The 14,602-nt window shown below is 48.8% G+C and overlaps 2 protein-coding genes across 4 annotated transcripts in view; one reads left to right on the top strand and one right to left on the bottom strand.

The window, feature by feature from the left end:
* Window positions 1–2,631, bottom strand: part of LOC140393785 (SLIT-ROBO Rho GTPase-activating protein 2B-like) — a 195,248-nt gene extending 192,617 nt beyond the window's left edge. The window contains exon 1 of the mRNA XM_072480206.1: window positions 2,609–2,631. The gene's annotated coding sequence lies outside the window, so the exon portion shown is untranslated. The remainder of the gene's footprint in view (window positions 1–2,608) is intronic.
* A 207-nt stretch (window positions 2,632–2,838) lies between these two features.
* LOC140393787 (protein FAM72A) overlaps window positions 2,839–14,602 on the top strand; it is a 60,243-nt gene continuing 48,479 nt past the window's right edge. For all 3 annotated transcript variants that reach the window (XM_072480208.1, XM_072480209.1, XM_072480210.1), the window contains exon 1: window positions 2,839–4,153. In XM_072480208.1, coding sequence (XP_072336309.1) covers window positions 4,008–4,153 — 146 coding nt within the window. In that variant the 5' untranslated portion in view covers window positions 2,839–4,007. The remainder of the gene's footprint in view (window positions 4,154–14,602) is intronic.

Consider the following 14,602-nt stretch of genomic DNA (forward strand, 5'->3'; position numbering starts at 1 on the left):
TCAACGACGACATTGCCAACATGGTGCTCAACTGCCCCACCTGCCAAAGGTTTCAGCCGGCGCAACCCCCTGAGACGCTTCAGCCCCATGAGTTGGTAACGTCCCCCTGGGCGAAGGTGGGTGTGGACCTTTTTCATGCGCTCGGCAGGGACTACGTCATCATAATTGATTATTTTTCAAATTATCCAGAGGTCATACGCCTGCACGATTTGACATCGTCCGCTGTCATCAGGGCATGCAAAGAAACCTTCGCTCGCCATGGCATTCCACTTACCGTCATGTCGGACAATGGGCACTGTTTTGAGAGCCAAGAATGGTCTTCTTTTGCCGCTTCGTATGGCTTCACACACGTGACGTCCAGCCCTCTGCATCCCCAGTCAAATGGCAAGGCGGAAAAGGGCGTCCATATCGTCAAGCGGCTCCTCTGCAAGGCTGCTGATGCCGGATCGGATTTCTGTTTAGCCCTGCTGGCCTATCGCTCGGCCCCACTGTCCACTCACCAGCCCAGCTGTTGATGGGTCGCGCCCTCAGGACCACTGTACCGTCCATTCATGTTCCTATACCCGGCCATGCTCCAGTACTGCAGAGGATGTGACAGCAGCGTTCTCAGCAGAAGGTGGCACATGACACTTGGGCAACTGATCTTCCTGCCTTGGCGCCTGGAGACAACGTCCGCATCCACCTACCAGAGGGTGGCTGGTCAGCAACTGCCGAAGTTCTCCGCCACGTGGCTCCCCGTTCGTTCCTGGTTCGCATGCCTGATGGCTCCCTTCGCCGGCGTGATCGCAGGGCTCTTCGGCTGCTTCCGCGCTCGCTACGTGATCATGCACCGGTGCCACGCCCTCCTGTTGTCCCTGATGTCGACTTCGTGGAGCTTCCTGCCACCATGCCAGGCCCATTCCTCAGCCGGTGGATCCTAACCCACCCTTGAGGCGGTCAACCCAAATTCGTCGCCCACCTACTAGGCTGGACCTATGAGCATGTTTGCACACTGGACTCACTAAAGTGTTATGCCACAATGTTAATGTGTTTCTCTTTTTGTCGTTACAGGAGTTCGTTTTCGATGTTTGATGATTGCACTTGTTTTGTTTATGGTACAACCTCGTTGCTATGTTGCACCTGACACTTTCCGATGTATATAGTTTAGCCTCATGTACATGTTGCAGATATTGCACACACACATTCAGCTGCACTCAGTACACACCAATATTTATGACCACATAGGCACATAATCTTATAAAAAGGGGGGATGTCATGATATTCAGATAAACATATCATGGTGCAAACACACATGCACACTGATGGACAGATCAACGGACCAATCAACACACACGCAACATCACAGCCAATCACCAGTGAGAGCACACGCACTATAAAACGGAAAACACCACAGTTCCCGCTCATTCCAGCAGGAGACAGCTCAGGGCACAGAGCTCACAGCGTGCCACTCAGACATACACCATGTGCTGAGTGCCTTTCCAAGGTAGTGTTACGGCTAGGTCCACAGGTTAATGGGTAAAGTACGAACCACAGTCATACGTTTACAGATGTTGTTATCAAGAGTAATATAACAGAGTTGTACCATCTACAACCGTGTTGGTTCGTTTGTATAGCGGAACACCCAACACGACATATCGGTTGGAAATCTTCGACATTTAGCTGGTGGTGGAATTCTCATGCCCGGCTGGCAGTGCACCCCCACCCGTGGAATTGCTGGTGGAATGGGATAGCTTCAATGGGAATTTCCAATGACAGTGGCGGTAGTGGAGATTTCTGCCGTCAGCAAATGGTGCGATGCCTCCCCCTGCCGAGAAACACGTGTCTGGGAGACTGAGCAATCCCGCACGTCATCTCTACTTTATCATGAGGTCAAAATCCTGGAGCTTCCTGCCTAACGGTATTGGGCCTTCACCACATGGAAGGCAGTGGCAAAAGATGGTGTCTCAGCATCACCTCCTCATTGGGGATGGACAAAAAATGCTGACCCTTTTCAGTGACATCCACATCCCATGAACAAATGAAAACAAATGCAACTCAAATGCTCTATCGCGTACATTCTAAATAAAGCTTTTAATGCTGTAGTTTTTAAATAGTTCATATATTCTGGAGCAGATTCAAAGAATTTTCTTCACAGTATAAAATTAAGTTAACTGCAGTTCCAAAATTGTTGGCGTGGAGGCGCAAGCGAGCCTATTGCAGAACAACCTCTCGTTGAACCTGTGAGCGCCGCTCTTGTCTTCATTCGCGTTCCCCGCCAGAGCAAATAAAAGGCAATGATGACACGCCCACAGAGCCAACGCGCCAATCAAAGGAAGGCGGGGTAGTGGTATGATTGACAACAGTATTGGCCAATCAACATGGCAGCCGCTGGATGATTGGCAGCGCAGTCAGCCAATCATCTATTTAACTGATCCGATTGTGGTCGTTTGTAAATCTGACCCGAAGGGTTTGGAATATTTTGAATTATCATCAGATTAAAAGACGTGAATGCATAATTAATAAAGAATCGTTTTTTAACACGTTTCCACACTTAAATGTTATGAACTGTTGCAGTTTCATTTACTTTAAACAACAGAATTGTATTGCCGTGTGCAGGCCGGACTCTCACCGTGACCCCCTTCAACTATCATCGGGCCATTAACCGCCGCTGTTTCAAATGGCCCACCGTCACCGTTCCGTTTATAAGGCACCGCGTCAACCAATCGGGGTCGCCGCCCCGGCACAGCCAATAGGACGCGGGCTCGCGAATTTGAATGCTGGCGAACGTTCCACAGACAACGGTCAAAATGAAGGGGCGGGGCCAAGAGAGAGAGCTGCCAGTCAGTGTATATGAGTCAATGTGTACTGAGGGGTCAGTCAGTGTATATGAGTTAGTGTACTGAGGGATCAGTCAGTGTACATGAGTCTGTGTACTGAGGAGCCAGTCAGTGTATATGAGTCAGTGTGCACTGAGGGATCAGTCAGTGTATATGAGTCAGTGTGTACTGAGGAGCCAGTCAGTGTATATGAGTCAGTGTGTACTGAGGGGTTCAGCCAGTGTATATCAGTCAGTGTGTACTGAGGGGTTCAGCCAGTGTATATCAGTCAGTGTGTACTGAGGGGTTCAGCCAGTGTATATCAGTCAGTGTGTACTGAGGGGTTCAGCCAGTGTATATCAGTCAGTGTGTACTGAGGGGTTCAGCCAGTGTATATCAGTCAGTGTGTACTGAGGAGTCAAGTCAGTGTATATCAGTCAGTGTGTACTGAAGAGTCAAGTCAGTGTATATGAGTCAGTGTACTGAGGGGTCAGTCAGTGTACGCTGAGGGAGATGGATGTTACACTGACAGGTGCATAGAGAGAGGCAAGCAAAGGCTGAAGGGCAAGGTGCAGAGAGATAGGGCTGAGGGAAACAGATCCTGCAAACCTGGGGAGTTCTGGACGGATCCTCAGTGTTAGGCAGTGACACTGTGTACACAGAGAGGGGGTTGGAAATACAGTATAACAACAGACAGCTATTGCTGGAGAGATCCAGGCTGGCGCATGTGATGAAAGAGGGAGACTTGCCGAACATGCTTTAGAGGTCAGAGCTACAAAGACAGCCAGGAGTGTGAGCCGATGTGCGGTGAGAGTGCAGGGATTGTAACCCTGAAGGGGCATGTTCAGGTAGTGAGAGCAGGCCAGGCTGTCTGTGCGAAACAGCTGGGGAGAGAAAGTTAGCTGTTTGACTCTTTTTTTATATATCTTAAAACAGAGTGAAAGTTTGGTGTTGGAGAAGTGAGATTGTGTGAAAGTACAGTGTGTTAATTTGCAAACATTAGTGGGGGAGTTTCGAGATTCAACTTGTTTATTGGGGACGGAACCAGCGTGGATCGATTTGGTGACTATTTGCTCCACACAAGCAATAGAGTAATCAGATTTAACAAGTTGGAGCCCTGATTAGTCACTGTGGCAGATCAGAGAGGCAGATTTAAGAGTACATCTTTTTAAAGTCAGTTTAGTCATTGTCAAGTTCAGGAACAAGTTGGAGATGTCGGCGCTGACATTTAAGAATAAACTGGTTGCATCGCTGTGCTGCAAGTACTGTGACAATATACTGTGTGCCCGAGGCATGAAGGCAGTCCTGCTGGCTGACACCGACGTGGAACTTTACTCCACTGATATTCCCCCAACAAGGTAAGGACCAGGCTTTGACATTTCCCACTCTACCTGCTATTGTATTGTACCATTTGCAGCCCTGATGTTTTAATGATTCTAAACTTCTTTATCCAGAGAGTGGTAAGAATGTGGAACTCGCTGAGAACGACTGAAATGAACCATCACGATGCATTTAAAGGGAAGCTGGATAAACAGAGGAGGGTGACAGGAGTAGAGGGATATGCTGATAGGATGAGATGAACATAGAACCTACAGTGCAGAAGGAGGCCATTCCCCTAGCGGGGAATCGAACCTGGGACTCTGGCGCTGTGAAGCCACAGTGCTATCCACTTGTGCTACCGTGCTGCCCAAGAGGGGCTGGGAGGAGGCTCCCGCAGAGCATGAACACCAGCAGCGAGCGTTTGGGCTGAAAGGCCTGTTTCTGTGCTGCAAATACTATGTAATGACATAGTTACATTGCACAATCTGTATTAGCTTACTTGGTGGGTAGCACCCTCGTCTGTGAGTCAGAGGGTTGTGAGTTCAAGCCTCACTTCAGAGATTACAGAATTCTCGGCTGGCACTCCCGAGTGCAAAACTGAGGGAGTGCTGTACCGTCAGAAGTGCTGCCTTTTGGATGAGATGTCAAACCAAGGCCCTATCTACCTTCTGAGCTGGTTATAAAATATCTTGGGCTGGATTGTCCGATTCTGGGAATATGTCCCCACGCCGGCGTACGAACAGTATAAAATGGCGCGAAACGGCCACCGCTTCTCCGATTTGCGGGGGACTAGCAGGACGGGCAGCGTAGAGCACCCGGCTCTCGCTTCCGATACCCACCGGAGAACTGCCGGGTCCGTGGCCTTGCATGCTCACGGCTACATGGCACCGGCCGCTCACATCCCGACCCGTGAAATAGACCTCCCCCTTTGGCTCACGCACACCGGACCCCCCCCCCCCCCCCCCCCCCCCACCCACAGTGCCCTCAGCCCTCAATAATGATCCCCTGCCCCCGGATCGGCCCTCTCCTGACTGTGGCAGCGCTGGACTGAGTCTGCAGCTGCCACGCCGAGTTCCCGACGGGTGAGACCACACGTGTCCCACGCCATCGAGAACTCGACTGGTTGGGGGTGGAGCATCTGATTAGTTGATACGTGGTGCGCTGTACCCCGCTTTGGAGGGGGTGGCACATCACGAAAGCGGCGCAGCCCCCGATTTGCTTGGGATCTCAGATTCTCCGGCCGGTCGCCTAACGTGATTTCAGTGTCGGCGACCGGAAAATCCAGCCCCTCATCTCACTGTTTGAAGTGTCCTGGCCAATAATCATTCCTCAACCAATTACCATGTTGCTGTCTGTGGGAGCTTGCTGTGTGCAAACTGGCTGTCATAATGCTTACATTATAAAAGTGACCACACTTCAACAGTATTTAATTGGCTGTAACGTGCTTTGGGACATTCTGAGCTTGTGAAAGGTGCTCTATAAATGCAAAACTTGTATTTTCTGCCAACTAACTTGATCAGAACTGGTTTAGAAATTTATGGATGATGCACCTGATGGCATAGCGATGAATGTTCGTTCCAGTAGAGATACTAAATTATATGAATGTTCGTTCTAGTGGAGATATTAAATTATAGAAAACAGGAAGGTTGATGCTGAGTTACCTGATTAATATCAATCTCCGCATCGCTAAAGAGTGGAAGCTATCTGCCAGGATTCCCTCTCCTGATTGTTATCCTGTCAAATTCTTGCTGGAAAATATGCAGTTGGACAGAATCTGGTTCAATTGTGCCCCTGCCAGTTGAATAATGTGCCAAGTCACTATTAGGGCTTGCAGGCCTACCGCTGCCTCAGAAAGGCAGACAGCATTGTCAGAGACCCCTCACACCCAGGCTTTGCCCTCTTTCAGACCCTTCCATCAGGCAGAAGATACAGAAGTCTGAAGACCTGCACATCCAGACATAGGAACAGTTTCTTCCCCACAGTTACTGGACTCCTCAACGACTCCCCCTTGGACTGATCTGTTCCCTGTAAGAACACTATTCATGACTGCTCATGCTGCTCTTGTTTGGCCTTGTTCTGCACTGTAACCAATCACTATTTGTTGATGTACCACTGTCAATGTACTCTGTCGATTATTCTTTTGTCTACTATGTACGTACTGTGTATATTCCCTTGGCCGCAGAAAAATACTTTTCATTATACTTCGGTACATGTGACAATAAATATCAACGAATCAATCAATCAATCAATAAGGTGCAAAGATGGCTGAGTAAGTTAATAGAAAGCAGGTTGGTGTCTTGTGAAATAATATCCCTCCAATATCACACTTTTTTAAGGAGGAATAACATTGGTTTGAAAAAAAAATGTACTCGAGGCATTTAACCATTGTGACTAAAATATTATGACAAACAGAACTGCTGGTGACAATACAGAGTAAGGATGAAGAAAAAGCTTGTTTTTAAATCATGCTTTTCCCACTCTGGGCACGTCCCAAAGTGCTTCACAAGTAATAAAGTACCGTTGGAATGGGAGTCACTGCTGTGATTTTGGAAAATGCAGCTCCAGAGTCCCAGACATTGATAGGATAAATTTTTAGATAATCTGATTTAGGATGTCTGCTGAGGGACAATTATTGACCAGAAGGCTCTGGTCCCCCTCCTACATGTGTTGTGGGATCTTTTACGTCCACTTGAGAGAGCAGTTTAACATTCCCTCCCTCAGAACTACACAGGAATGGGTCTCTGGAGTGAAACTGTGTCGCGAGTGGAAAGAGTGCTATTTCTGAGACAAGGTTGATGCTTACAGGAACCTCTCAGCTGTAACTACAGTGTGCAGTGTTTTACACTCAATTGGCTTGATACCCCAATAAAGGCAGCCCTGTAACACAGTTAACCTGGTATTAGTGCCGTCAGGCACATCAATACTCTCTTGTAGTTGGAATTTACTTTAACCTTCCGGAAAGCAAGGTAATTGATTTGGGACATTGTGATCTGGAGCTAACCATGTTGCTACTATTACTGACATTTGTCCTAGGGATGCCCAGTGGCTCCTTGTATGACTTCCGAGCAAACTATTGACTTGTTTTAAAAGGTAGATTATTCCCCTGCAATTTGTAATGAAATAGTGGCTCATGCCTCCAATGTTCATTCCATTTGTGAAGAGAACCTTGTAACCAAGTAGAATAAATATATTCAGCAATTTTCTGAGAAGTTTCTAATTCGCCTAAAATTCAGGTCCAGCTTTCAGTTATTTTGTTGACGAGATGGATTCATTTCAAGTCTCCTCTAAATATAGGTAGAGTCTTAGGTTTGCTTTCTTATGACTCCCAACATAGCGCCATCAGTTGGACAGTTATGAGGCCTGAGCTGCAATGATTCTAGCTGATTGCACTTTGCCTGTTCCTCTATATCAAAGATTGAAATCTCGGATATATGGGAACTACTTGCCACATATGTCTACATACATTGTATCAATTCTGATCATGTTTTTTCCCCCCTTTGCCTCCCAACCTGAGGAATAAAGGATGAAAGGAGTTCCCACAGTTAGCATAATTAACATTGGTGTGCTGTTTAAATCAATATAGGTTGGCCTTAAAAAAAAATTTGAATTAGAGTGTACAGCCTCTATGCGAGCATCATCTTCCCCAGAGGTAGCCTATACATGTGATATCAAAGCACATCACCCGGTTGACAGCATTATTGTGCAGACCCTCTGGCGCTCCTGAATTTCACAACAACTTCATTTGTATAGCGCCCCTTAAAAAACTTACAGTACCCAATTATTTTTTCCAATTAAGGGGCAATTTGACATGGCCAATCAACCTAACATGCACATCTTTGGGTTGTTGGGATGAAACCCACGCAGACACGGGGAGAATGTGCAAACTCCACATGGACAGTGACCCGGGGCCAGGATTGATCCCGGGTTGTCAGCGCCATAGGCAGCAGTGCTAACCATTGTGCCACCGTGCCGCCCTATATAACGCCTTCTAATATAGTAAATCATCCAAGATATTTCGCAGGAGAATTGCCAAACAAAATTCAACACTGCATCACATGTATCTTACCGTCCCTCAATCTCAAATGGAACGAGAAATTCTCTGGTGGCTGAAGTGTGTCACATGGGAGCACATCTCTACTTGTCACTGCAGGTGACATTGAAAAACGAAGGAGGAAAAATAAATTTATTAAAGGCTATTTGATTAGAGTTTTGGAATATAATAGGATTGAATGAAAATTACTAGATGAGACAGCACAGAAACAGGTCATTCGACCCAACCTGTCCATTTTGATGTTTGCGATCCACTTGAGGTTGTTTTCATCTTCAGTGATTTTAGATTCTGTTCTCTATTTCCTCGTGTTTGTCTAGATTCGCCTAAAAAGCATCTATTTTATCCTCAATCATTCCCTGTGGTAGCGAGTTCCACATTTTCACCACACTGGGTAAAAAATGTTTATCTTGAATTCCCAATTTTGATTTGTTGGTGACTATCTTATATTGATGGCGTCTGGCATCTGTTGTTTCTCTTCCCTAAAAATGGAAATGTTTACCTTGTCAAAACCTTTCATAATTTTAAAGATCCCATTGAGCCACCCCTCCTTTTTTATTACCCATATTACTTCTAAAGCATCAACAAATATTCTTAGTGAATATTAGAAATTCCTCCTTTTTCTAAGATTGTGAAAGTCCATTCTTTTAAAAAAATAAATTGAGAGTACCCAATTCTTTTTTTTTCCAATTAAAGGGCAACTTAGCATGGCCAATTCACCTACCCTGCACATCTTTAGGTTGTGGGGTGGACCCATACAGACACAGGGAGAATGTGCAAACTCGGCACAACATCGTGGGCCGAAGGGCCTTTTCTGTGCTGTATTTTCTATGTTCTATGTTCTACCAGACAGTGACCAGGGTCCCGGGCAACCTGCACCCCCAGATACCTAAAATGAGTCCCTGCTCTACGGAATGGCAGCCCCCCCACCCCTGCCACCACCCCCGGCCGAAACACCACAAAGTACTCACTCTTGTCCAGGTTCAACTTGTACCCCGAGAAAGACCCAAATACCCGCAGTAGCTCCAATATTCCTCCTATTGGCGCACTCGGCTCCGACACATACAGCAGCAAGTCGTCGGCATATAAGGACACCCTATGCTCTATTCCCCCCCCCCCCCCCCCCCCCCCCCCCCCGCACTATTCCCTTCCATGCTCCCGAACTTCTCAATGCGATGGCCAACAGCTCAATCGCAAGTGCAAACAGCAGGGGGGACATAGGACATCCCTGTCTCGTCTCACGGTGGAGAGAAAAGTATCTCGAACTGATATTATTTGTGCGGACACTCGCCTTTGGTTCCTTATATAATAGCTTTACCCAGTTCACAAACCTTGGTCCAATACCAAACCGCTCCAGCACTGCCATCAGGTACGCCCATTCTATCCGATCAAACGCCTTCTCGGCGTACAATGCCACAACTACCTCTGTTTCCTTTCTTTCTGCCGGTGCCATAACAACGTTCAAAACCCTCCTAATGTTCGAAAACAGCTGCCTCCCTTTCACAAACCCCGTCTGATCCTCCCCTATCACCTTCGGAAGGCACTCCTCCAGCCTACCCGCCAGTACCTTCGCCAACACTTTTACATCCTCATTCAGAAGTGATATGGGCCGATACGACCCACACTCCGTTGGATCCTTATCTTTTTATAGTAACAGGGAAATCGATGCCTGCCCCAAGGTTTGCGGCAACACCCCCTTCCCTATCGCCTCCTCCAACATCCCCACCATCAGGTGTGCCAACCGATCCTTAAATTTTTTATAATATTCCACCGGAAACCCATCCGGCCCTGCCACCTTCCCCGACTGCATCCTCCCAATCGCATCCTTTATCTCCTGCTCCACTATTGCTCCTTCTAATGTAGCCCTGTCCCCCTCCCCTAGCCTCGGGTACTCCAACCCATCTAGAAATTCCTGCATCTCACGGTCTCCCCCGAGTGGCTCTGACTTGTACAACCTCTCGTAAAACTCCTGAAAAACCTTGTTAATCAGCACTGGGGCCACCACCAACTTTCCTGCCCTATCTTCACCTGAAGAATTTCCCTTGCCGCTGCCTCCCTCCGGAGCTGACCTGCTAACATACTTATCTCCATGTTCATAAACTGCACCCCTTGCTCGTCTCAGTTGGCGCACTGCCTTCCTGGTGGACAGCCGGTCGAAGCTCGCCTGTAGTTCCTTCCTCTTTTCCAGCTTCGCCGGGTCCCCATCCTCTGCATACCTCCTATCTACCTCCAACATCTCATCTATTACCCTCTGCCGCTCCAACCTCTCCTCTTTATCCACCCTGGCTTTAAACAAAATTACCTCACCTCTCACCACCGCCTTTAGAGCCTCCCAGACGACTGCCTTCGACACCTCACCCGTACAATTGAAACCTACATATTCCTTTATTACCTTTTCAATTTTCTCACAGAACACTTGGTTCCCCAAAAGCCCCACATCCAGTTTCCACCCCGGTCTCTGCGCTGCCCCCTTCTCCAACACCATATCCACCCAATGTGGAGCGTGATCTGACACTGCAATTGCAGAGTATTCCGACCCCTTGACTCCAGCCAGCAAAGCCTTCCCCACCACAAAAAAGTTGATCCGCGAGTATACCTTATGGACCGCTGAGAAAAACGAATACACCCGTTCCCTTGGGTGCAGGAACCTCCAAGGGTCTACCCCTCCCATTTCCACCATTAGCCCAGCCAGCGCCTTCGCTCCCACTGATGGGACCAGCCAGCGCGGCCGTGATCTGTCCAACCTTGGCTCCTGCACCAAGTTCCAGTCCCCCCCCACAATCAGCTCATGCGTGTCCAAGTCGGGAATAGCCCCAAACACCTTCCTCGCGAATCCCACATCGTCCCAATTGGGACCGTATACACTTAACAGCGCCACTAATCTCCCCTCCAGTGCCCCTGTCACAATCACATATCTACCCCCCTGATCTGCCACCACCTTCTCCATCTGGAAGCGTACCCTTTTGCTGACCAGCTCCGCTACCCCTCGAGCCCTTCCATCAAATCCGGAGTGAAACACTTGGCTAACCCAGCCCTTTTTAAGTGTCACCTGGTCCTTCACCCTCAAGTGAGTCTCCTGCAGCATTGCTACATCGGCTTTCAAATTTTTAAGATGTGCAAGCACCCTTGACCTCTTGACCGGACCTCCTAGCCCTCTCACGTTCCACGTGATTATCCTTACTGGGGGTCTCTCACCGCCCCCCCCCCCCCCCCACCTTTCTTATCCACCATCACCATACCCCCGGGCCCTGCCCCATAAGCCTGACCCGCCCCTGTCCATTGTTAACACCGAACCCCTTCCCCCTCTCCCAAGAACCCCCCCTACAAAAACATCCTCCAACATCCATCCCTCCACCCCCTCTTGCTCGCCTCGTAGGCCCATTGAAGCCTGCTATCCAGGCTCCAACGTCCGCAGTCCTCCTCTCACCTCACCCCCGTTCACTAACTGACTTTAGTTAGCTAGCGCGGGTGGCTCCCCCTGCCAAGACCTCTCGCCCCCATCCGCCCAGTCCCAGAGAAAGAAACACCAAAATAAACCCAACAATCCAACCCCGACAATTCACTAACATAACATTTAACCGTCGCAACACAGAACGCCATTAACTTGAACTCTGTAACAATGCAAAGAGAAGTAAATTTCAATACAAATCAGTAAAAAGAAAGTTGTAACATTTATACATTTTCCAGCCGCTCAAACACAGTCCACAGTCTCTCTTCCAGTTACGCTCTTCAAGTCTGTCCCAAGCCTTCTGCCCTCACGAAAGCCTCAGCCGCCTCCGCTGTCTCAAAATAAAAGTCTTTGGCATTAAATGTTACTCTCAACTTCGCCGGGTACACCACACCAAATCGCATCCCCTTCTTGTACAAAGCCGCCTTCACTCGCCCAAACGCCGCTCGTCCTTTTGCCAACTCCACTGTCCAGTCCTGGTAGATCCGAACCGCAGTGCCATCCCACAGCACCTCACGCTCCTGCTTCGCCCAGCTTAATACTTTCTCTTTCATGCAAAACTTATGGAAGCAGATAATTACTGCTCTTGCCGGCTCGTTCACTTTGGGCTTCGGCCTTAATGACCGATGAGCTCGGTCTAGCTCGTACAGGGTGAGGCTCTCACCCTCCCCCATCAGCTCCGCCAACTTCTTCGCGAAGTATTGCGTTGGCCTTGGGCCCTCCGTCCCTTCGGGCAAGCCCACAATTCTCAAATTGTGCCGCCTTGAGCGGTTTTCCAAGTCTTCCAGCTTTGCTCGGAGGCCTCTGTTAACCTCCACCACCCTCTGCAGCTCGTCCCCCATCGAGGTGACCTGGTCGTTGTGTCGTGTCACGGCCTCCTCCACCTCCTTCATCTTCTCGCCCTGCTCTCTCACCTCGGCCGATACCTTTGCCACCTCCACCCTCATCGGGCCCATTGCCTCCTCTAACAATGACCTCAACACGACCGCCATCTCTTTCCTCAGGACCTCCATGTGCCTCACCAAACGTTGTTCCAGCTCCACCACCATCACCTCGGTCATCTTCTCCACCGTAAGTAGTGCGGCCCCGCCTTGCAGTTTGGCTTCCGCCATCCTGTCAACACTTTTGCTCATCTTCTCCTTCGGCGGCGAACCCGTGTTTCCTCCTTTCTTCGACGCTGCTTTTCGCATCCTTTAGCGGCTTATTGTTTTTTTTATCTTCTTTCCTTTCTCCTCTCTCCCCCTTCACCCTCCTGCCCTTCATCAATCTGACATTCTTCTTTATTGAAAAAAAAAACTTTTACCAAACTTCCTTAAATCTTTTTTCTTTTTCCTCTGCATTCACCTGGGACCAGGCTTCAACCTTCTTTCTTCTTCCTAGGTGGGAGCCATCCGACGTGAGCACCCTCCCTGCATGGTGCCCTGGCCTCGGGCCTGCTGCCTCGGCCTCCTCGTCGCTCCGCCCCCGCTGCTCTGACCTGCCGGGCCCGGCGCCTCCGCCCCCGCCGCCCGACACCCGCGCGGGGTTCTTCGCCGGTTTTTAAACCGGTCCCGCTGGCTGCTCGTTGCGGCCCCAAAGGCCGACGATAGTCGGGGAGGCGCGTGAAGACTCGGGGATTTCCCTGAAATCGCCGCGAATCGTGGCCACCGGCGGGAGCTCTTTTTTTTGCAGCCGCCCTGCTCGCCCACGCCACTGGAAGTCAGCTGCTCAGCAACTTGATGGCTCCTGCGCAAGCTGGGCACAGGTCAGCAGCTTTAAAGTACCATCACAAAGAAATGCAAAGGGACTGTGTACTTAAACAAATTGCACACTCTGGGCGAAAAATAAATGAGGGTACATTGCCAGCTTTTCCAATCTGTAGATGTCACTGAAGTCTCCCATCCCCGGAACCATTCTCATAAATCTTTTCTGCACCTTGTCTAAAACCCTCACAGAATCTTTACACTGCAGAGGAGGCCATTCAGCCCATCAAGTCTGCACTGGTTCTCTGAAAGAGCATTCTACCTAATCCCACTCCCCTGCCTTATCGCCATAACCTTGCATATTCTTTCTTTTGAGATAGCAATCCAATACCCTTTTGAATACCTCAATCGAACCTGCCTCCACACTTGCTCAGAAAGTTTGTTCCAGACTCCAATCACGCTCTGGGTGAATTTTATTTTTCTTACATCACTTTTACTCCTCTTGCCAATTATTTATATCTGTGTCCGCTAGTACTTTTCTGAGTGGGAACAGTTTCTCACTATTTACCCTGTCCATGCCCCTCGGGATCTTGAATACCACTATTCGGTCTTCTCTCAGCCTTCTTTTATCGAAGAAAAACAGACCCAACCTCTCCAATCTATCTTCATAGCTACAGTTGTTTACCACTGGAATGATTCTTGTGAATCTTCTCTGTACTAGCCCCAATGCTTTCACATCCTTCCACGAGTATGGCCCAGAACTGGATGTAGTACTCCAAATGAGGCTTAACTAGTGTCTTATACAAGTACAACATGACCTCCTTATTCTTACACTCAATGCCCCTATGACCTCCTTATTCTTACACTCAATGCCCCTATTAATAAAGCCTAAGATACTACATGCTTTATTAACTGTCCACTTAACATGCCCTGCCATCTTCAATGACTTAAGTACAGATACACCGAAGTCCCACTGTTCCTGCATCTCCTTATTTTGTACTGTTTCTCCATATTCTTCATGCCAAATTGAATCACCTCCCACTTCTCTACATTGCCCACTTCTCTACATTGAGCTTTACCTGCCAATTGTCTGCCCAATTCACCAATATGCCCACTTCTTTTGAAGTTCAAGATGAGCGGCACGGTAGCACAGTGGTTAGCACTGTTGCTTCACAGCACCAGGGTCCCACGTTCGATTCCTGGCTTGGGTCACTGAATGTGCGGAGTCTGCACGTTCTCCCCGTGCCTGCATGGGTTTCCTCCGGGTGCTCCTGTTTCCTCCCACAAGTCCCGAAAGACGTGCTGTTAG

Source organism: Scyliorhinus torazame, chromosome 17, assembly GCF_047496885.1.
Source record: "Scyliorhinus torazame isolate Kashiwa2021f chromosome 17, sScyTor2.1, whole genome shotgun sequence".
Taxonomy (NCBI): Eukaryota; Metazoa; Chordata; class Chondrichthyes; order Carcharhiniformes; family Scyliorhinidae; genus Scyliorhinus; species Scyliorhinus torazame.